Raw genomic sequence first — 24,380 nt, 5'->3', positions numbered from 1 at the left:
TGATATGAATAAAACATATGTGCTCTTTAAGGTGTATATTTTCACACATTAGTAAAATGTTTACCTTTTAGTGATGATATTTCATTTGATAAATATAATTAAGTCATTATGTTTGATTTCTTCTAATATATAATACAATCACTATGTTCAATTCTTTCTTCTTTTAGTGAGAATATCTTGTTATGAATATAATGTTAATATTCATTGTCGTGGCCCTAATTATGATGTGATCTTTCACATGTAAAAATTTAAATTTATATCATAGTTGCTTGCTTTTTTTATTTACATTAACATGATGTTATGAATAAGGTTGACATTATGTTCTTATAGTATATGTAAATATTATTGTGACAAGATTATACAATATTAATATGAATGTTGTAAACTTGTCACTTTAAAAATGTATTAAACTTAATATTTTAGTCATATATATGAGTTTCAAAGGACATATGTATTGTCAATTTTTTATAAAAGAAATTGATGCGAACTGCATATAATATTTGGATCAAATGTGAAGTTAGTTATGTATTTGGATCGGATGATTTTTGTCTATACCACTAATATGAATCAACTTTTTAAAATATAAAGTGATTAACTTATTAATGTATATATCTATTTATATTATTTAATTTGTATATACTATTTATCTATCTTACATATATAAATAAAGTGATTAGTAGTTATTCACATCATCATCCAGGACCATTCACCATTTACAAGCATACCCTACAAAATTAACAGACCTTGACAAAAAAATAAATTCAAAGAACAATTGGAGAAGCAAGATGAACCCCATTTATTCAAGAGAATATAATATCTCCTTATAAGAGGAGATAAATTATCTTCTTCAACCAATAAAATCATAACATGTGTTATATTTAACCATTTTCTACAAAAATATTTTAGTGGCTGAAGGAGATAACTTATCCCGTGATATGAGGAAATATTTTATTCTCTTTATTCAATACCATAATTTATTTCACCTTAACCATATTGTGCAAGGTAAAAGTAAGCTTAGGTAACTACAAACTGGAAATAAAACAGATACAAATTGGTTAAAAACTAAAACAAACAACAAATATAGAATCCAAATAGGAAATAAGCTTCATTCCTAAAAGATGGTAAATAAATCCAGACAATGCTAATCATAAGTTCAGGAGCTTTGGCCAGATCCAACCAACTTCCAAAGCTTGATCCACTCTTCCATGGCTTCAGCAGCTTCAGAAAACATAGGATCAACTTTCCCTAGTTGCTCCTTCACTGTTTTGGCCATCTCGATCACACAATCCTCGGCTGTAGTTGCTGATTGCGGCAAGCTCACTGACTGAAAGAAAGGAAAGATGTCCTCCATTAACTTCACACCTTTCCATTCTTTCTTCAAGCTCTCTATGGCATTACCTCTTTCTGTTCTCCAAACATAGGGTAACCCACTTTTCACACCAAGGCCTAGATGATCACATATAACCTTCACACACATTCCGCACCATATATCTTCCACGGTTTCCCACCTCAGTTTTCCTTCCCCTACCAACCTCAAGGCTGGGACTAATGCCGGGCCGACTGCTTCACGGTTAAAGGCAATGTTGATTCCACTCACAGGCATCATGGTTCTCAAAGGAACAGTCAGAACTGCATCAACATATCTCAAATTCCTCTGCTCTGGCTTGAGAGCTTGTGTTGGTGCATCAAGGTCTGCCAGATTGAGACATAACCCACATGACAAAGCACAATCAACTCCACTTCGTAGGCTAAACGGGTACCCACGGACAAAATCTGCACCCTTACAGAATGGATCATAGAGTGTGTTAAAGAAGAAAGGGGTGGCAGGAGTCTTGAGGTTCACAATATGCTGAGCCACAGCATCCACCGAATTTCCAGTATTGTCTTTCGCTGGAATGCAATCATCATCAACACAGACAACATACTTCTTCCGTGAAATTAGGAAGCCAAAATATCTACATGAGTAGCCCGAGAAGAGAACAGAAGTGGAAGAACCCACTAATCGATCGATATCAGACTTTGTGTAGACATCTATGTTAAAGCCTTCTGGAATTTGGAGTTCCTCCTGGAGATCAGGATCTTTGATAATTATCAGGTGGAAACGGGAGAAGACTGGCCTCCACGCATTCATAAAAGATGTCATGTCGGAATGCAATGCACCAATCACGATATCCACTTCATTGTCGATGATATTTACTTGAGACATCTTCTGAGCAGCAGAATATAGATTATCTAACAAACTAAAATCTTGTTTGGTCTCCGCAAAGTGTTTCTCAAATGCTAGCAATACTTTAACCTTATCTTAGAATTTCTCAGAACACCCTGTAAGAAATTATTCAACTGTCGGAAATAAATCTTTGTGACTGTGGGAAGAGTTTCGATAAATGTAAGATAATTATATAATAACTCACTGGTAGGAAGCACAGGAGTGAAAATATGTTGGATATTGAGTGCTTGAACTAGTGAGAGGACTTCATCCTTACCAGTTGCTATGAACAGCCTCAGAACTTTCTCAGTCAGCTTTCCAGCTTTCAATATTCTCTGCCCATGAAAATTATGTAATGCAGTGAGGACATCGAATAATAATGACAGAATAAAACTTCAGGGAACATCGAAAGGATTATATAAAAACAACAAAAGGATTAAAACCAGATATACAACAACTCCACTCCAAATTACTAAACATAACATTGCCATATTTCATCATGGACAATAATAATTAATCTGTCTCCCCTATGTCGGATCAGGATTAGATACATGGATCAAACAATGATAATGAGGAAACGTTAATGGATAGCTTTAATAAGGGATGGATTCAAACTCATCCATTATATCAAATTGGTTTCAATTTACAAAAAATACTAAGAGCACAAATGAATTGAATATCCATCAATAATGGATGAATCTAAATCCATCTCTTAAGGGTTTGTTTGGAGTTGGTTTTTGAAGGGTAAGAGAGGGAAGAGGAAGACTTGAGAGCAATGAAATATACTTGTAAGATGGCTCTCGAGCCTTCCCTTTCCCTTGTCCCATCTGAAAATCAACTTGCAAGCAAACCCTAAGACGAAGTGAATAATTTTAAGTATAATTTAATGGACAATATATGGATGGGTAGAAAGCTCTTCATTTATCCATTAAGATCCTTATCCAAAACCATCCCTTTACCACCCCAACCTCATGCCCCAAACATGTAGTAACCATTAATTGCATCAAGTTTCACTTCATCCTATTCTAATCAACCCAAACAATGTAACCTAATATCATTTCATTTGATTCTACCCATTTCCATCAAACAAATACAACTTAAACATAAATCTTCTGATTTTCAAATATCATAACCAACAAAACAATTAAACACAAAGAGCTCATAATAGATGCAGCTATAGAGTAATAATTAAGATCAAGTTTGAATTTTGAATGAAAATCTAGAAAAAAGAGATTGAGAAAAGCAAAAGGGTAATAATGAATTAGAAGAAAAGGAGGAAAAAGGAGATATACGAGTAAGAGATCAAGAAGGATGTGAGCAGGGATAGGAGAGAGATCAGAGATGTTAGAGAGATTAAGAACAGCAGAGTCAATAGTGAGAGATAAGAGAGATGGTGGAGTTTTCATTCATTCATAGAAAAGCTATGAGAAATGTTGCTGATATTGCGCCTAAAATGATGTAAGAAAATGAAAAGGAATTGGTCACAACACACACAAAGGTAACAAGGAAAATAGAGATCCTCAATTTTCTCTCTGTTGTTTCGCTCCTCTATAGCCTCTTCTTTGTTTGGAAGATAATATTTTTGTTTCATGTATTCTCGTACAAGAAACAATCTTACTTGAAATGGAAACAATATATAACCTCTTTTGGTATGTATTTTTTTTTCATTCACGAGACTCAAACCAATTTTATTGCTTAAGGGAAATTAAGTGTTTCCAATATGATGAATATATGAATAGTCAATCATATATATTTTTTTGGATATATAATCATTTTTAATAGAGTATAATAAATTTTTCCTAATAAAATATTGATATTGTAAAATCATCATAATATTAGAGTGTAATATTCAAGTACACTGTAATATTTATACAGGTTTACATTGTTCACTATTCATTTTGAAGACTTTTTTGAATAATAAATGATAATTAAATATAAATAATAAATAATGTAGTAATAATATATAAAACTCATATACTTGAATATATATATATATATATATATTTATTAATATCATCATTTGAATTATATTATTTGCTTAATTTTGTATTGATTTTCTTTTTGATATTTTGATTTTTGTGATTTGGTAAGATCCTTTTTCGAATTTTGGTAAGATCATTTTTAGAATGTTTCACATGGAAACAAAAGGAAATTATGAGGTCGTTCAAAGTCTCGCTCGAGTACAATAATATGTTATTATTTTTGAAAAGAAGCGAATAAGATATCAAAATGCAGATTCCTGAAGAGAGACAAAAAATTTGGAATTGTCTATCAATATTTTGTTGATCCAAAGAAGAAGGATTATAAGTCTACCACAGTCATCACAGCATACGATGATGTACTCCTCATTCGAGAATAAAATTACCTAAATATTGCATATGATCATTGTTCTTGGATCGTTGACTCTAGTACCTCATTCCATGAAATTCCAGATGAAGGTTTTTTCTCAATTACAAAGAAAGGTGATTATCGTAATGTAAAAATAGGAAACAATATTATAAGCAAGATCGTGAGTATTAGTGATATTGTTTTTTTAATAGGCACATGAAGAAACCTTTTACTAAAGGAGGTGAAATATCTCTCAGATGTGTGTCACAACCTTATCTCAACGGGTAAGTTTGATGATGTTGGTTTAATAAGTTACTTTGATGCTGAAAAGTGGAAATTATCAAAAGACAACCTAGTCGTACTAGAAGTTGAAAGGAATGATCTTTATACAATATGCAAAGAATAATTTGTTCTGTAGAAGCAAATGTTGCTATTGGTAGAAAAGACCTTTAGCATAAATGATTGGGGCACATGAGTGAGAAAACATTTCATATGATCGTAAAAAATCACCTCCAAGATATAAAATGTCAAATTTTGAAATCATGTAGTGAATCTCTTTATGGTAAACAACACAATCAATTTTATAAGATCAAGCAACCCCTTAAGGAAAATTGAGGTACTTCAACTTATTGTATTGAGATATTTGTGCATCATCTAAAAGATTCCTTGGATGATTCGGTGTTTTGTCACATTCATTTATGATCACCAATGAAGAGTATGAGTGTACTTTCTGAAAAGCAAAGATCAAGCTCTACCAACATCCAAATAATATTATTCTCTAGTTCAAAGTGAGATTGTGAAAAAGTTAAAGTGTTAGAAAGCAGAACATGGTTGAGAGTATTCTGGCCCATTTGAAGCTTATTGCAAGGCGTGTTATATTACATTGGAGAAAACTCCTCAACTAAATGAAGTAGCTGAGAGGATGAACCGCTGAATGAACAGATTCTAGAGTATTCATATGTAAAACCTTTATTTACATTGTAAAGATGATATAAATAAGCTACATGCTAGGACCAAGAAGTGCATATATCTTTAGTCCACAAAGGAAGATTTTTGGTAAAAATTGTTGGATCCTATAAACAAGGCAGTTGTGAGAAGCATAAATATTGTGTTATTCGAGGAACACATGACCAAAGATATTGGTGAAAATTTTGTGCAAGTCTAAATTTTGCATTGATTCGGGGGAGATATTCCTCAATACATAGACCATGATCAACAAGTAGATGCTTATTATATGCATATCCTTAAAAAATAGACCAACAAATAGATACTTCTCACTTACAACATTTAGAACTTGACCAAACTAATGAACAACCATATCATGATTAAATGACGACAAATAGAAAAATGCATCGAGAACCTGAGTCATTTGAGTATCAAATGCAATTTGAACTGAACGGAAGAGGCAGAATACCTTCATCAAAGTATCTTTAAGAAGATTACATCATATTGACAAACAATGGTGAACCTCAAAACTTCTCAAATGTTATGTAGACAAGTGAAAAAATCGAGTAGATTAAAGTCATGGAAGATGAGATGAACTCTTTACATGATAACTAAACTGATGAACTTATGGAGTTTCCTAAAGGAAGAAATGTTTTCGGCAAAAAAAATAGGTCTATAGGCTTAACACTGAAGAAGAAAACTTGAGACCAAGGTACAAAGCTCATATTGTCGTGAAATGATGCAATTAAAAGAAATGTGTTGATTTTGATGAGATCTTCTCACCAATGATGAATATCCTTAAATAAGAGTAGCCTTGGATATAGCAACTAGCATGGACTTAAAAGTTGAGCAAATTTATGTTAAAATAATGTTCTTTTCATAAAATAGCTTCAATGTCTTTAAAAGATATTCAACTCTCTTTAGAAAGAATTTGTTTAAAGTAAGCATTCAATGTATTAGTTCGGTTGAGTCTTGATATCGAGAATAATGTAATTGCTTGAATCTGTTCTATTCAAGACTATATTCAACTCCACATTAACTATGTTGGATCCTTTGTATTTAACTTCTTTATACTTGATGTATTGATGTCTTATCCCTTTGATGTATGGGAGTCTTATGTAGATCTTGTAGGGAACCATGCCTATTTTAGTTACTTCAAAATGGTACAATTGTGAACTAGGAATAAAATTGACATTTATGAATGCTTTGAGGAGTTCAAATTCAGGCTTTAGGTGAGAACATAAAAAGAAGCCATGAATGGTGGCAACTTCTCCATGGGTGCTAGGATGCACAAAATGCTTCCACTTTAAATCCTTATCCAAAATGAGCTTTTGTTGGAACTGTATGTTGGATAAAGGTGGTAATTTTTCTAGGTTTTGATAGTTTTTTCAGAAGGAAAGGGGCCTTCACCTTCATAGTTATGTTTGAGTACCAGACATACATTGTGGGTGTTTGTTCTATTTCATAATGTCCATCATATATGGTACATGAGTTAGTGTCATCTCATGTCAGTGTTAGATATAATGTGTTCAATTAACCTTCACAACTTCATTATTTTCTAATTCCTTCATATCAAAATCACTATGTCTGATTCATATAAATTTACATCTGTTTCTAAAAAAAGGTAAAAACATATTTCCTATAGTGTCTTCAAATACTTTAATTTGTACTTCACAACATTACAGTTTTGGAAATCTATACAATACTCAACCAATTGTGTCCAAAACAATAATATAAAACACCAATTAATTTCTCCTTACCACCAAATAAGTGTCCTATTATACTGGGTCATTTTGACCATTTATTTAGCATCATCTCTTTTTCTTACCACTATTAAGCGTGAGTTACTCTTACCATTGGAAGAAACCATGGTGGGTCTCTCTCTCTCTCTATATATATATATACATACATGCACATAATGATGAGCAATGCAAGTATATTTCACTGGAAAAAGTAAAAGATAATAAAACCAAATCACAAAGAAGAGAATATAATGTCAAGGTTTACCCTAGTGACCTCTCTCCCAAAGTTTGGGCATGCTGGAGCAACAATTGGTAGGGCTTCTCCATGGAATCCAAGGGTTTTTGCAGCTGCTACCCCAAGACCTATCCAAGTAAACCATTCAGTTTTGTTGATATTTATTTGTTTCATTTTCCAAATTGTAATAATTACACTATCTTTTCTTACTTTGTAGGTACCAAAATCACCTAATGAACAAGAAGGGTCAATTACTAGTGATGGTGTGAACCAAGGAGCAAGTGAAACAATTAAGAACAACCTCAATGAAGCACTGCAAGACAAGGCTTATTCAAGTACCACTCAACATGTGAGTAACAAGACAAGAGACATGGCTGGTGAAGCATCAATGAAAGCACAAAACATAACTGAGAAAGCAAAACAAACAATGCAAGAAGCATGGGATTCAACTAAGAAGACAGCAAATAAAGCTGCAGATACTGTAATGGGAAAGACTCAAGAATCAGCTGATTGTATCAAAGAAAATGCAGAGAAAGTGAGGAGGAACATTAACACAAAGAACTAAATCCAACATCACTTATGTTACTGCAATCATATATTATTATTATTATTATTATTCATGGTACCAAATACGAGAAGATCAGATAAGTCTCTTCCCATTACTTATGTGTGAAACAACATGACATTTTGTTTCAACGTCAATAAAACTATTTTTTTGCTTTCATTTTAAGTGTTTATTTGATAGTTATATTATGTTCTTTATTACAGCAGGTTCATAGTTTTATTTATTTATTTATCTCTGTCCCAGTTAATTTCACAATCATTATTGTGAGATAAAATAAAATAATAGTTGAAAACTAAAACATGAAGCCCACTGAAATTGGACTATCGAACTATATTAATTCATAAATTAAATATAATTAATATACTCACATCACATCCCTTACCTCAATAAACAATTGAGTTCTTCTCATGTATATTTTATTAAATTTCCCATTTCACTGTCACTTCACATTCGAAACATACCATGGTTGCTAGATCCAGAAGGTTGAATCATTCTTTACAAATTAGTACACAATGGTTTGTTGAATCGAGAAAGAAAGGAGCCAGAAAAAGGTTGAGAATAGGGAATATGGGAACAATATGATCCATCATTCAACAATCCTATGCTTCAACAAGATCATCCCATAACTAAGATATTGATTCTAAGATATTGGTTGGCATGATCATTTGAATATAATGCTCCAATAACAGTAAACGAAACAAAACTCAATAACTGTAAATCTTTGCAAATTTCATGTCAAAAAGAATTTAATACAATATTTTACAAATCACTGGATCATGTCTAAGGTCTCATACAAGATCATATATACATTTCACAATTGCAAATATATCAGAATCAGACAGAAGAATAAACACAGTTGTAAGGACTAGCATGCTGCATGAAGAAAGCTATTCATTCAGCAGTATTAGAGAGCCCGAAGCATCCTCGTATAGAGAAAAGTTTTGTATGTTTATGTTCTAAGGTTAGTGGCTTTGGCTTGGCCTCCGATATTTCACGCGGAAAATGTTTATAGAAGGCTTTAACTGCTCCTGCCACCCCATCTTCGTTTTTCATGGCATTGGCAAGTTCAACTGCACGGTTTTTCACCTGCATAAAAGCCTCTTAAGTTTACAATGAATGCAGAACACTTAATGTCACGTGTAATAACTAACGATTATATCTAATGTATTCTATTGAACACCACAAAAACTAATGTTGTGAACACCTGCATTTGTATACTCTTTTTGGGGGGCAATTGTAAATATGTCTTAGTCTTAGACTTGATTTTGTTTTCGAAATTAGTCACATTCCCATACAACGGCAATATGTCAACCAATAGTTATCATACCAATAATTAAACTACAACAATAATCTCAGCCTTATTCCCACTAGGTGGGGTCAGCTATATGAATCAAACAACATCATAATGCTGCAAAGTATGTTTATTGACAAAATATTGATCCCTAAATCTCTCTTAGTCTTTTCGCTTATAGTTTTTTTTGGCCTCCCTCTTCCTCTTGAAATTGGGCTCATATGATCTGCTCTCCTTATTGGGGCTTCTAACGAACTCCTGCATATATGTTGAAGTCACTTAAGGTATGATTCTACCATCTTTTCCACAATAGGAGTTGCTCCAACTTTCTCCCTATACTTCCATTTCTAATCCTATCTTATCTAATGTATTCACTCATCCAATATAACATTCTCATCTTTAATACAATATTGGAAGAGACTGATATGTTAAACTGAAAACCTTCTAATAGTCTTGTGGATCCAAGCAACAAGCTACAACTAGATCAGGGTGAGTGTTAAAAAGGCTTTGCGTTAAGGATTGTGAATGAAAACAATGGGAACACTCAAGTCGTGGGGTACTGTGATGCAGATTGTGTTTTTGAAGACATTTATGTTTTTCTTGGTGGTAATGCTACTTGTGAACTTATGTTAGTAAAACAATTACTTTGTGAAGTAAAGATTAGGCTGGAGCAATAACTGCTCTGATCACAGTTAAGTATTACCTCTGGATTCAGCATAAAGCGTATAGCATCAACCAGCCTCTCCAATGTAAACTCATCCACCGGGATAGGTGCAGGACCTACTCCTCTAGCGTGCACTCGATCTCCCCAAAATGGCTGGTCCCCAAAAAATGGTACAACAGTTGTTGGGCACTACAAAAAAATGCAAAGTAGAGATGATCCATTGTAGGATGTAGATATCACAAAAATTACACAATTTGAAATTAAACGATACATTACTTCAGCTCTAAGACCAGCAGCAGTTGTTCCAGCTCCCCCATGATGTACCTGAAAGCATTTAAAACTTTCAATGAAATTTCAATTTAAGTTCAAATCAATTGTACCTTAATTGATAAAATTTTGCAGGTACCACAGCAGTGCATCGTGGGAATAGCCAATCATGCGGACAGTTGTCCAATAAATACACAGATTTCTTCGGTTCTGCCACTGAGAAATAGAAATTACTACATCCTTCATGATCAAAGCAGTGAAAAATAAGACAATGATATGATTGAAGTGGAAAAGGAGACTCACAATTCCCAAGACCACCCCAGCCTTTGTTGATGACACCTCTCTGCCCTGTTTTATCCAGAGCTTCAACTATAATTTTTGTCATTTTTTCCGGATCCTGTAGAGGCTGTTCCAAACTCAAATAGAAAATTACATCAGAAGAGAAATTAATTTTTTTCATAAAAGCAAAGACTTCAAAAATGGCAACCTGAGTTTTCATACACTATACAATTAAGTGCAGAATTACATCATAATATAGATAGAGGTCCACCCACTATTTCATCTTTGTACTTTGATGGTTGCCTATAGCCCTATACAATTGATATTTCTAAAAATGGTAGTGGATAGGGCATAGATATTTATTATTATTATTTATGCCCAATCTTCCTTTTCTCTTATTGGATGAACCTTCTTTATGGTAGTTTTCAATGTGAATACAAAACCCTATTTTATATTGATACAGAATCTAAAGACACCACTCAACTTTATTGAAGTTAGTTTGGAAAAACTCAGACTTATGTTATCGACACATCCTGGATCAATTTAGAAAAATTAATTCATTAACTTTCCTTGTCATGTACCAATTCCAAAACACAAACTACTGATATCAAGATAAGATATGGAACATTTGTCCAATGCCACACACATAGGTAGAATGAAGGTTTAATCGTTCGATGCAAATTTTAGTTGGACAAATATTTAGACAGTGCATGCTGAAGATTAATTGTGTAAAGAGATGACCTAAACACGTGAACAAAGAAACTCACAAGGCTACCAAATCCAACATAAATAGGTTTTTCGCCTTCTTCAAGCCACTCCACTAGTGATTTTGGTGGTTCATAATTTGTGGCAAGGTCAAGAAAACAAAATCCAACAACGTCAATCTTAGGTCCCCAATCTGCAGAACAAGTAAAGCACAAACTATCATAACATCTTTCAAAAAAACCACTCAAGACCAAGGAAACCAGGTCAGAGAAAGTGAATGAATGTTTAGAAAAGAAAGGAAGAGATGTTGATGATAATGATGATGATGATGCAACGGTATGTATCAATCCTATATTAAAACAACAACTTAATATTGTATATAACTATAGAGGCACATAAGGAAGAGAACAGTGAGGACTATAGTGATACGAGAGCACACTGTGAATGCATATCTGACCTTTTGGTTTAGGGACCAAGTGAGGGCTCCATATATAACCATAGGGTACATCAGGAAGGGAAGTATAAGATCCACTTAGATAAGAAATAGGCCTTTTCTTCAGCTTTTTCTTCCTAAACTCGTTTATCAAATCTCGTATTCCAAGCCAGATTAAAGCATCAACTACTTGATATGACAACTGAAAGACATGAAAACACAGAAAAAATTATAACTTGGACATGCCATGGGACATTAATAAATTGTGTAACTTCAGATTAACAGACAGGTTGTGGGACTCACTCTGTATCCAACATGTTGTTTAACACGGGAAAGAGGATGAGGGAATTCACTAGTAGGCCTGCAAATATAGTGGATCATCTCCAAATTATCAAGTTAATTGTGTGTTCTTTATGCTAATAAAGAAATCAATAAATGAGCACAACCGAGAACTATCCTAATTCCTAAGTCTGTGAGGTATACAAATAAAGGACAGAAACCTGATAATGCAGGATTAACTAATGTAACAAAAGACTTACGTCCATGGCATTGTGAAGAATATATGAAGTGGAACTTTTAGATACTCAGCCACATGAGTATGACCTGCATAAGTTAACATACATTAAACAATCTCCGACTATCAGTTAATCTTGTATTCATTTCTATCCTCTCGAAATGAAGTGAATTAAATTCTTTTCAAATTGCTACTAGCCGTTCCAATGTTTCTCTCAAGTCGAGCTTCAAAATGAGAATAAAGGATTCAAGAGCATTAGTAGTGGGAAAATCATTTAGACTCAACTGTAGTGACCACTGGTTGAAATTCTTCAGTGTCCATTCAAAATGAAATTAATATGCTCAGCGTATATAACCGGAAAACCAATGGAGAAAAGAGAGTGGTGTTGTGTTGAATACTTGTAAGCTATTTGAGAAATAGCGGAAAGTTCTTCTGAGAGAAAGGACTAGACGTAGCTATTGAGAGTGAGCCAGTATAAAAATACTTGTGTTATGTTCTCTATCCTTAAACTATTTATTGTTTTCAATTATTTCTAACTGCAGGTACTTGGACATGTTGCAAGTTAATATTTTCAAAACAGTTTATATTTTCCATGATTATATAATTGCTTGTGGAAAAAGTTTAAATAAGGAATTTTTTAAAAGCTTCAAAAATACGTTCAACCACCCCATCTTATTTGCATGTGCCAACTTCAAAATAGATCAGTGCAATTCAATTTGATAACAGCTTCAATGAATTGCTGCCATACTAAGTTCTTTTCTGTTAAAATCGTCGTCGAAAGCATTACGGTGAGAGGTGGACGAGAAGATCCGAGAGGAACAATATGGTAGGAGGAGGAGAACCAGAATCGATGGTGGCAGCTATTTTGGGCGTGATACCATCTAAGAGGAACAGTCTAGATGAGAGAAAGAAAGGAAAGATTAAACTGAATTCTCAGAGCTTTCTTATTATAGGGAGTCTAGTGCACTTTACAACTTTTTTACAATCTTGTAGTCAATGTTATTTAACAATTATGAGGCACAGCATGATAAAATTAGAATAATAAAATATAAAGTACATTAAAATCTAACCATATGCTGGAGGATTGGCAATTATCGCTTCTGCTCTAAATGGAATATTAGAATCTGGGTCAGGCTCGTTGCATGCTGGAAGTAAGGAGTTGATAATAGCCTTTATCTGATTTCTTTGTATATGTATTTCTGAAGGTCCTGATGGTAAGAAGCCTTTATTCTTGACCATATCTAAAGAAAACATATGTATATGATTATATAAATAAATTGAAATTATGAGCAGCTAACAAAAATTATTGTACAGATGACTACATATATTGGTATTCAAAATCAGTACTAAAAACAAACATTTTGCTACTAAAAGAGTGGAATATGAGGGAAAATCTTGATCTTTCACTCACATTGATCTAATGAAGTAGTTTTACATATTTAAATATCTCTTTAATCTAAATTGTGTTTGAGTTGAATCATAATTCGTAAGAAAAGAGAACTACAAAAGTACCACTATCTACAATTCAAGTTAGGCTGCAATGTCAAGCTAATAAAAAAAGGTAGTACCAGTGATCATTACAGAGTGCGATTACTATACTTATTCTTTAAATCGTATAAACAAAGTCAAGTCTAGCAAGATATATTTAGATATGACAAAAAACACTTACAACCAGCAAGAACTTTGGGATCTCCGCCTAAAGGGTAAAATTCCAAGCCTGCATTCAAGACAAAATCTTTGAAATTCTTATGAGTAGCTAGCCTAATCCTGTGGCCAAATTCCTGCAAGCAAACTTCATCCTCAATCAGGTTGCATCACACGGAACTACCATGGACTTAGTTATAGATACTGTGCTTATCAAGGAGGAAAGAATGAAAGAGATTAAATAAGATTGACAATGGAATATCCAAGACATGCAATCGCGGTTATGTGGAAATGGAAATGGGAATTGGGATAACCACTTCGGCATGTATTGGATCGCTTCTTTTTATAAGCAAACTTTTACATTTACTATTAGATACTCCACTTGATCTAAAAGAGCTATCACCTTTTGATTCTCAAATGCATTTCAATTTTGAAGAGATGATTTTTAACTAGAATTTCTACAACATAAATATCCAATTTGCTATCATAGCATTCATGATATAATCAAGGACCTGCAGCTTTTCTCTATCTGCCTTTGAGGTGGATCCTAATTAAAGAGAGTTACTTTAGGCTCTTTTTCCGCAAAGGACAGTGGAAGTGTGTGCTGTGAAGCCTCTTTTCTACACTCCACTAATACAACACAAACTCCGGATGCATCTCTGTTAAGTACTTGTAATGTGTCAATGGCGCAAAGACTAAGGAACCAGCTTGAAGGGTGGTATATTACTCATCTAATCCTAAGAAAGAACATGCTTTGAACTCCATCACAATTGTTGAACAGCCTACCAGTACCAGAAGCAGCAAGACTGAGCTTTTTGGGTATCACTTCAATCCAAGAAAAGGGTGCACCCTGAGTATGGATCTAATAATCACATCAGTTACTTCGAGAAGAATGAATAAGCTAGTAAGAGAGGCAACTGGAGCTGCTACTTACAACTAGTTTATCAACAGTGAGAAGCATTTCGTAAATGAGAGATGAAGAGTTTTAAAAGTAGTAGCATAAAGAAAGGCATAGGTGATAGTGTAAAGATAAGCACCATGTTTAGACGAAGATGAATGAGAGTGGTGGGCGGGGGTTGTGTTTTGGCTTTTTCGCAGCAGGATGGTCAAAGCATGGTTTAAGATAGGTTAAATAGAATATTCCGTACAATATTCTCAACAATTTGACATGAATTTGGTTTTGCTAAGCAGGTGGAGGGGAGTTCAATTTTGAGTTGAGAATGGGGTGGACTGTTGTTTCATCATACTCAAAGGGGGTTAATGTAATTTTCTCTATTATTTATTCCGATGTTTACTCCAAGGAGTTATCAAGACATAAAATGTGTCCAGTGTATCATTTTTTTTTAACTGTAGGTTCAGAAAAGGTTCTTTCATTAATATAACTTAGGTTTTAAATTGTTGTCTGCATCACGTGATGCAGCTGTATTGCGATGTGGCACACCGCAACCACATAAACCTGAAACTCCTAACCGCAATCATAACCGTAGTTAAGACCTATAGCTTTAGCCAAAATATCTAATAACCTAACGTCTACTGCACTGAAGCACTCCCAGAAAATAAAACTATACTCTTCAAACCCCAACTATTTCCATAAGGTTGATGCCTTTCCTCCAAAGGAAGCCATAATCATAAGCACATGAAAAAAGAAGCATGCAACAGATATTCCTAAAGCAAATGCTCATTGCATAAAAAATAATGCTAAAGAAACCAGGAATGTGAAAAACCTGCAAACGTTTCGCGATGGCAACAAATGGCTGGACATCTCCCCGAGTGCCAACTATAAGCATTGCAATTTGAAGTGGCCGGATATTATGAACAAGTATTGCCTCATCAGATTCTTCATCTTGGATATCATTATCGGTAACCCCAGTTCTAAAATCTAGAGACTGGTGCTTAATATCTCCTGGCACTTCAAACTCAACAGTACCATCATCCTTAACCATGGAAGCACGTTTTAACCATCGGAGCTACAACATTTACAAAGAATTTTGAAGGAGTAAAAAATTAAGAAAGTAGACAAATTTAAGGGTGTTAAGTTATGATTTTAGAGTAAGAAGGAGATGCATGGCATGTAGAAGGAATGTCAGAATTTAAGAGCATTAAGTTATGATTTTGGTCATTCTAAGTTGATAATGCATAAATCTAATTTCTCTAATGCAACAAAAACAACAACAACAACATTCTCACTTAAAAGAAGTAAGTTTGATTAAAAGAGTGATTTGTCAAACCCTTTTCTTGAGAGGAACTTTCTCATCAAAGAACTTAGAAGCCAATGCACTAATTCTGTTGTTCTTTGTAACTTTAGCAGGATTGATAATGTGGCCCTGATTTGTTAGTTCCGTCAAATCCATAAGTTCTTGGACAATGGGTGTAGCTGAGTTCCTGTCAATATCTCCTGCAATAGGAGATTATAGAGAATGTTATAAAGAGATGATTGGAAATTGTGGAGAATGCGAAAACGTTACCTGAAGAAGAAGTAGCAATGTGAGTGGAGGAAGAAGAAGAAAATGAACGGTGATGATGATGATGATAACTGTTGGCTGAAGATGAATCCTCCGCCATGGATGAAGAGAGAATAAGAAAAGCGTGTTGTTGCGGTTATTTATTAATATTAATATTATGAGAATTGAGAAATGAAAGAGTAGTTAAGAGTTGTTCATCGACAATGGGGAAGGTATAATTTTCTGAGAAAGAGAGAGAGAGAGAGAAGATGAAGGAAGAATCAGACAAGTTATAAGGATGCCACGTGGAGGCTCCACATTGTCTTTTCATCACAACGGTTAGGCACGTCTAACTTAACAACTCATCATAATTTATTTATATATATCAAAAGCCATTCTTCACTTCTTATTTATATATATGATCATATTTATATAACTTAATGTGTGTTCTTACTTCTTAGGCCAAACTCCAATAAGAAAATAAGGGAATAGCTATACACTAATGGTGAGAATATAGGTGCTACCTTCATTCACCTGTTTATCTATTTACAAAAAATGCTTACCCTTATGTTTCATTTTTTAGTATAATTAATGGTATTTTCTCACCCTACTCGCTCATCCTATATGATCCTATTATGATCAGGTCTGAATAGGTCGAGTATGGAACAAGCATGACCCGACTCATCTCATCTCATAATCATTCACGCACTATGTTTGTATCTATTTTTATTCAACTGTGTACAGAATAATAATACATATTTTGTCGAAAGTATTATTCTTTCTCTAATTTTTTCATGTCATATAAACATGTTAACAATATATATACATATATTATTTTATATGTCAAAGGATGACTCGATCGACATTTAGTATCACATATAATTACATTAACAATTAATATTTATATATAAAAACAAATACAATAGTTTGTTCGTTTCAGATATTGCAAACTTCATTTTTCACTCTTGAATGTTCAAAAACACAATTTAAATTGTTCATTTTTGCTCAATTGGTAACTTAATCTAATAAAAAAAACAATAGTCTATTTCTCAAAATTAACCAATTCCAACATCAATTCATCCAAAAAAACAAAAAAGCAAAAAAGCAAAACAAATTTCAACTATAACTCTACTTACCATAAAATAAAACACCTAAATACTCTCGTTTTCTATTTTAACTCAAAGGTGAAACCAAAATTGCCTTTAAGTTAATTAAGTTATTACTAGATTTTGTTCACATACACCTTCAACTACCTACAAGTTTGTTTTAATTATTTATAAACATAACACTTAGCATCCTCCTCCCTTCACCTTATGCCAAACAAAGTATTTCCATTCACACAACATGTCATCCCCTTCCTCATCCATCGAAGCTACATCGAGTCCACAACCCGCCTTCTCCATTATGACGGATGCCTTTGACTCGTCTACTAAATCGTTCTTTTTATTTGTCTTTTTCATTCTCTTCATTCGATTATGTTTCTTATACTTTTTTAACGACCACAACCATGACCACAACCCCAACAGACCAATTCGTGATGGCGACGATGATAACATCAACACTGGGCTCCCTATCAACATCATTAATTCGTACTACACTTTTAATTACAACAAAAAAAGTTTGGCCAATATCAACAAAGAACATGAGACGACATGTTCAATATGTATTTCAGATTATAGTGAGTCTGAGATATTAAGGATGATGCCAAAATGTTGTCATTGCTTTCATCGAGAGTGTATTGATGTGTGGTTGAAGGTTAAGGGATCATGTCCCATATGTAGATACTCACCTATAGAACTAGCAGTGTAGTATTGTTTCAAATGAGTATAATATTTTAGGAAAAGAATATATTTAATACTGGGAAGAGAAGTCTTTGTTTTTTTCTCTTTAAGAGTAAAAATATGACCTTATATTTAAAGGATAAATATGTCCCATCAATTGCTTTTTCTTTTTGCTTCTGATGGGCTCCCTTATGATGTCCATTAATAGAGAGGATCATTATCCAATATTTTAAAGTGAAATAGATAGAACCTAATTTTCTTCATTTTGTGTTGCTTATTTTAGTAATTCATAGTTTGATATAAATATATTCAATATATTCATTAAGGAATCTTATGGATGCAAGTACACCAAATTTGTAACAGTTGGTAATCTATATTTTAAGTCAAACATGTAGTGCTTCTAGTTGTGAGAGTGTATTTAAGCATATTCACTCCAAAAAATGAATAGATTAGAGTATCAAAAGTTAAATTGGATTGATGATAAATAGTTTTCTCTAGCCATAAAATTGAATCAGTTATGTTGTCAAAAAAATAAATAAGTCACGTTAATGTGCAAAAACTATGGCAAAAAAATAAAATAATGTAGTATCATAATCATGACATATATACTTATTCTTGGAAATTTGGCTGTTCCAGATTTGCAACTCAAACTCAGCTATGGTGCTCCACTTTAAGGTTATTGCTTAGGCAAAGAACTAATTTTTTATCAAACACAGCTTAAATAATTAGGTGGATCTGCAAGCAAATGAAGCTAAGGAACTAGTTGCATAAGAAGGTTAAGGAACTCTAAAGTAAAGGCTATAAAATGAGGTTGAATGGAGAGAAGAGTAACAATGGTGATCAGAACAGAGGTTTCTTTCCATTTAACATGCTAAACAAATGATCAAGAACTTTGCTACCTCCATCACGCAATCCGGAATGCATGAACTCGTTAGTTATCCATAGCCTAATCCCTGCTATTTGAGAAGCTGTTTCCATGCAAATGTTAAAATTGACATACAAGTCTTCATAGTAAACAGCAGCTGCAACAGGTACCTGTTAGCACAGAATGAAACAACTTAACATACTTACCTTCATCTTCATAAAAATAGGACGATCAGTGCACGAGAATAGATATAGCTTTTCTTTCACAAGCGGAGAGGTTATTTCCAGGATTCGAACCTATGACTTTTTGGTCACTAAGCAGCAACCTTATCGTTGCACTGAACATAATTAATTTTTCTTTCAGGATATGTAAAGCTAAAATTTACATCAGTAACAGAAATCATGACTCATGTTTAACTAAGGGCATGCTGGTAACACTCTTTTTAAGACTCTTCAAGATTATTACGTGCAGTTCACATTGGACCCATTAAATAGAGAATGAATCCGTGTGATTTAGTGGGTCTGGCATAAACTCCGGCCATTAATAGTGAGTTGAACGTGTTGAAAAGAGTGCATTGCTACATTGCTATAACTAATGCCTCTAATTTTTTTATCCTTCCTCACATGGAAATAAAGGAAATGTGATAACAAATTCAAATAAAGAAGACTCTACAAACTAAAAAAATCATGTACATACACTGCACAAACTACCAACCACGTTTTCAAAAAGGAGATGCTTGAAACTGATGTTTTAGATAACAGTACTTCCAGAGATTTGTTTAATTATTTGGATATGAACTTCTCTAAAACTGAATGCAGAATAAACTACCTTGTTCTTATTCAGAACCTCAACGTCATATAGTGGGGGCCAGTCCTTCTTCTCCGCCAGTATATGAGCAACATCTTTGAATGGTTTCAAGGCATGAATCTCATCAAACATCCATGGGAAAATCATCTATAAAAGATAAATGAACCTGGTAAGCATGTGTTACAAATAATAATAAACAAAAGGAAATACATAATACATTAGCATTTGATTTAATAGTCAAACATCTATATGGGAAACATAATGTCATCAATAATACAACACATCCAGCATATGTTGCCAAATGTAACCAAATCTAAATCATCTTTGATGAAATTAACACATATATTGATGACAATTACATATAAAAGATCAACATAGTTACAGAATACCATGTTTGGTTGCAGGCCTCTAACATTTAACCTTATCCAACAGTGTTAAATTTTATTTTATGAATGAAGCATCAATCTCAACTCTCAAGTGTCAATTACCCTCCAGTAGGATAAGTGGCAGAATCAGAACAAGATACCACATCACTAAGCATAGAAATGTTACTCGAAAAGCATTGAAGTATTACTATTTATGCAGTAACTAAACATAATTTGCTCACCCTACCTCTCCTGTAAAAAGTACAGGGACTCCTTCTCTGGCAGCTCTAACTGCATCAAACTTGTCTTCAGCTTCGTTCCTTATTCTATCAGCAGACCATTTACTTGGAGAACCCTACAGAGAAACAGAGATAGTTGACCAAAGTTGAAGGGGAATGATAGGTAAAAAGTAAAAAAAAAAATAGAATACCAAGGAGCCAAACTCTGATAAAAGTGTTAGAAGATTGCAACTAACCATAAAGACATAAATAACAGTAAAGAAGAAAGAAAAAAAATTAAATTCTCTTCACTCCCTCTATCTGTAAATATGCTCCTTAATCCCCTCATTACTCACTCCACATCCACTTCCTGTAAATGCTCCTTACCACTTTAATTTACTCACTCTACAGGTCCGATTACTACCTTTCACTAAATTCCCCTTGCTGCCCCTCTCGCCACTTTTGTTATACATATGTTTAATTGTGGATTTATATATAATAAATATATATATATATATGTGTGTGTTTGTATAAGAGAACTATAGGTCAGGCACAGTGATGTAATTGTGTATAGATCAGGCACAGTGATTTCAATTGCTGACCGCAGTGATGTGACTGCAATATTACCACAATTTTGGTATGACATAGAATCACATGCGGCCACATCGGGCTGCAGCACAACCACATTGGACCAATTTTGGGCTGCATTAGACCGCATTGGACCATATTGAATACAAAAAAAAAAAAAATACAAAAACGACTGCAATCCGCATCGCAACAGCCGCAATGACCACAATCACAGTAACAACAACCGTGACCGTAATCGCAACTGCAATTTAAAACACTGATCAAGCATAAAAAAGGAACCAAAAAGAACCTACCTGACAATAGATGGATTCATGTAGAAGAGCATAGAGTGGATTAGTATCAAAACTTGACCACTTCTCAAACTGCACAGAATGAAAATTAGAGCTTTATCTTCAAAAGGAAACTTGAAATTCAGGATTCAAAATAATGTTAAAGAAAACGTTTTCTTACAGAACTGAGGAAGTAGTAACTTATTCTCTTTGGTGCTCCCAGAACTAAAGTAGGATCCCACACTCTTTCAAACCTAGAAAGTGTAGTGCAAAAAGTTGAGAAAATTTTGAATTCAAGATTGTTTAAAAAACTCACAAGATAAAAATGCATTACAGATAGTGCAAGCGCTCAAAACCAGCTCCAGATCCTAAGCCAAAGAGACCAAGGGTCTGAAGCCCTCTTGGGGTTAAGATACCCCCAGATGGAAGGGCCACCTATGAAAAGAGAGAAAGAAATAAGAAGTTAAGAGAACTTAGTGTTTCATCTTTAACAACAATAAGAGAAATGTGTGAGACAGAAACCCACCCCTCCTCCTTCTTGTTCAGCTAAATAATTAACAAGTTCTTGAACAATTTTGACATCCTCAGGGTATCTCTTGTAGTACTTATCGTTTTGATTTATAACTTGCTCAAAGCATGCTTTGTAAACTGAATCTGCAGTACATCCATGTCCAATTGGAGGAATTCCTCCTGTTAAAAGGGCTTGCTTCAGTCCTTGTGGTGCAAAACTCAAATATGTGACAGCACAAAATCCACCAAAGCTCTGCCACAATTAAAGAACAGGAGAAAAAGAGTGATTATGCATTGAAATCCAAGGTTATATTAGCTTCAAAGGTAAAAACGCATTTCAAACCAAATGCTCCTGAAGCAACAAGGCACAAGATATATTATTTGCAGCAGGTCAAGTAAATATCAACTTTCAAGGAGATGGAACAGAAAAGAAAGTTACCGATTGTGAAGACATACTGGTTAGACATCAAAATCATTTGCTCAAATGATAACTGTGAGAAATCAGCAATGGAAATACCTGTCCCAAAATTGTCCAAGGTCCAGCATCAGGAACAAGGCGTACTCGAATAAACTCTGCATCTTTAACTATATTATCAGCTCGAAAATGTTTTAAGAAATCAGCTAGTTCATCTGCAGACTTGAATTGCGACATTGATGACACAGTCAAGGGAGTTGACAAGCCTGTTCCTCGCTGCAGAGAAGTACATAAGCAATAGGACAGACTATACAGAAAGTAGCAACGATATGAAAAAGATGATGATCCGGGCATTTAGCAAATCATACCTGATCCATTAAGATGACACGGAACTCTTCACAGGCTTTTTGAATCCATCCACTAGATTCAGTTGGCCGTGAGCACTCAAAGCCAGGTCCACCTTGCAAATATAGTAGGTACGGCAATGTTTGCTCTTCTTTCCCAACTGTGACAAAACAATGGAACTTTGAAGAAAATATGCTAAGGTGATAGGGATTAGGGAGGGGAGATTGAAGAGACTAAGCATGGATAGTTATCCTTCAGGCGATTTATAAAATACTAAATTATCATAAAAGATATTATATATGGCTGATCAAATAATTGATTTTGATGAGTAATCACTTAATAAAGCAAAAAACAATAAGAATGGAACATTTAAGAATCATTATGCTTTTGGATGTCAGTAATGAAATTTTGTTCTAGTTGACAACATACAGAAGTTTTCTAGTCCCCACTAAATATAAATACAGTTTGCCTTCACGAAATCACAGGAAACCCATTCCATCATGACATGTAAGATTTCCATCAAACATAGCAACCATGTCCCTCACATCAGACACACACTTGGACATATTTTACACGCAATTCAAAGTTGTGTTCCTTATCTGAACAAACTCAATGTCAACTTCCTGACCAGTCCTCTTCCCAGAAGGAAGATCATCCCAATAACACATGTACTACAATACCCTCGGAAGCTCTTATCTACCATCCTTCAAAGGAACTCAAACAATCTCTTTTGCTCCCATAATAATCTCTTATCTACAGGTCAATGATTCGATTCCCGTAAGCAATACTTATTGGAAGGGGCAGCCACGCATCACGAAGGATGCATAGGGTAAGTGATACTCTTGGTAGTACAAAAAATATTCAAAAACATGAGACATCGGCAAAAAGTGGCACAACACAAGAACTTCTCAAGAGTTCACTTATCATCGTAGTATTACTATCGCCCAAGCATAAGTAAGTGTGGAGTTCTCATGAGATAGGGTGCATTAGTCTGGTATATGACACAATAAAGGAGGGTCAAAAATCCATCTGGTTAATTCTTCATTTCATACAGTGATTCATTACCTATTTTATAGATATTCGACAAAGTTTTAAATTAACTATCGACTGTCTAACACAACATTCACCTTTTATCGGGACTTGTGAGACGGACTATATATAACATCAATCGCTTTCGGTTGAATGTGACTAGTGACTACAGTTACCTGCAACGACTTCACGAGCAAAGACGGATATTCTGGGAGAAGAATGAAGTCCCTGAGAGTAATCAAGAGGGACGGTGAACCAGTGATCTCGGAGACGAATCTCCGGTACGGAGTACCAGTCATCGGAAACGTGGTCCGGCGAGGAGTCAACGGCGGAGGGATTATGAGCAGTCATCGGAATGAGATTGAAACGGCGAGAATGAGAGAGGAAAGGGAAAAGGAGAGTGGCAGTTTGAGATGAAGATGAAAAGCGAGAACTGTGATGAAGCAATGGTTTCAGAAAACGTGATGGTAGCGCGTGCCTTAACAACATTTGGTGTGGCGAGTGAGATCATGGATAGAGTTTTTTGGTACAAGACTCCAATTATATATAAAATAGAAGGGGAAAGATCAAATTTCATTTTCAAGAGTCTTCAAAATTGACTATAGAGATATAATCACCCTAAAAAAATTCATTAATATCAATCTGTGGTTACAAAAATATATAAGAGTAAATTGTATATTTTAATGAAATTTAATTTATACAATTGATTACGGCTAATATCATAAGAAAGATAATAACTAATTCTGCATTGAATCCTTCGTTCGTTGGGGTGAGTAAGTAGGTGTAATCTTTTAAACAAAAAAATTATGATACATATAATTAAATTAAACTTATTAATGCAATTTGCTCCTAATTAATTAATTATATATTAGTTATGATAAATTGTTTACTTATAAATTTGATTATGAAATAATTCTTCTATTTTATTT

The 24,380-nt window shown here is 34.0% G+C and overlaps 4 protein-coding genes across 7 annotated transcripts; 1 reads left to right on the top strand and 3 right to left on the bottom strand.

The window, feature by feature from the left end:
- Nucleotides 927-3,517, bottom strand: LOC109360920 (probable UDP-arabinopyranose mutase 5). Of its 2 annotated transcripts, XM_019606137.1 has the most exons (4): nt 3,499-3,517; nt 2,484-2,541; nt 1,152-2,322; nt 927-1,115 (listed from the first exon to the last, which is right to left on the bottom strand). In XM_019606137.1, the coding sequence occupies exon 3, from the start codon at nt 2,204-2,206 to the stop codon at nt 1,154-1,156; it is 1,053 nt and encodes a 350-aa protein (XP_019461682.1). In that variant the 5' UTR covers nt 2,207-2,322; nt 2,484-2,541; nt 3,499-3,517; the 3' UTR covers nt 927-1,115; nt 1,152-1,153. The 2 variants fall into 2 exon arrangements, with proteins under 2 accessions (XP_019461682.1, XP_019461681.1); XM_019606136.1 differs by having other exon boundaries at nt 927-2,322.
- LOC109360044 (uncharacterized protein At4g13230-like) lies at nt 7,402-8,186 on the top strand. The gene is made up of 2 exons (XM_019604785.1): nt 7,402-7,592; nt 7,674-8,186. Exons 1-2 carry the CDS (start codon nt 7,473-7,475, stop codon nt 8,019-8,021), a joined length of 468 nt encoding a protein of 155 aa, XP_019460330.1. The 5' UTR covers nt 7,402-7,472; the 3' UTR covers nt 8,022-8,186.
- On the bottom strand, nt 8,908-16,487 carry LOC109361353 (sterol 3-beta-glucosyltransferase UGT80A2-like). Of its 3 annotated transcripts, none has more exons than XM_019606821.1 (14): nt 16,284-16,482; nt 16,047-16,213; nt 15,543-15,785; nt 13,844-13,955; nt 13,245-13,415; nt 12,200-12,263; nt 11,964-12,021; nt 11,685-11,862; nt 11,290-11,420; nt 10,547-10,649; nt 10,383-10,459; nt 10,253-10,300; nt 10,016-10,165; nt 8,908-9,107 (listed from the first exon to the last, which is right to left on the bottom strand). In XM_019606821.1, the coding sequence occupies exons 1-14, from the start codon at nt 16,378-16,380 to the stop codon at nt 8,913-8,915; spliced, it is 1,794 nt and encodes a 597-aa protein (XP_019462366.1). In that variant the 5' UTR covers nt 16,381-16,482; the 3' UTR covers nt 8,908-8,912. The 3 variants fall into 3 exon arrangements, 2 of the variants coding, with proteins under 2 accessions (XP_019462366.1, XP_019462367.1); XR_002109291.1 differs by having other exon boundaries at nt 9,073-9,107; nt 10,248-10,300; nt 16,284-16,487; XM_019606822.1 differs by lacking the exon at nt 8,908-9,107 and having other exon boundaries at nt 10,014-10,165; nt 10,248-10,300; nt 16,284-16,487.
- On the bottom strand, nt 18,692-23,979 carry LOC109360462 (proline iminopeptidase). The gene is made up of 10 exons (XM_019605383.1): nt 23,628-23,979; nt 22,446-22,582; nt 22,180-22,353; nt 21,679-21,915; nt 21,487-21,587; nt 21,334-21,406; nt 21,177-21,245; nt 20,325-20,432; nt 19,734-19,859; nt 18,692-19,075 (listed from the first exon to the last, which is right to left on the bottom strand). Exons 1-10 carry the CDS (start codon nt 23,938-23,940, stop codon nt 18,881-18,883), a joined length of 1,533 nt encoding a protein of 510 aa, XP_019460928.1. The 5' UTR covers nt 23,941-23,979; the 3' UTR covers nt 18,692-18,880.

This window comes from Lupinus angustifolius, chromosome LG11 (assembly GCF_001865875.1).
Source record: "Lupinus angustifolius cultivar Tanjil chromosome LG11, LupAngTanjil_v1.0, whole genome shotgun sequence".
In the NCBI taxonomy this organism is placed as follows: Eukaryota; Viridiplantae; Streptophyta; class Magnoliopsida; order Fabales; family Fabaceae; genus Lupinus; species Lupinus angustifolius.
Note: the sequence above shows the minus strand (reverse complement) of the source record. Positions and strands in the feature narration are given on the sequence as shown.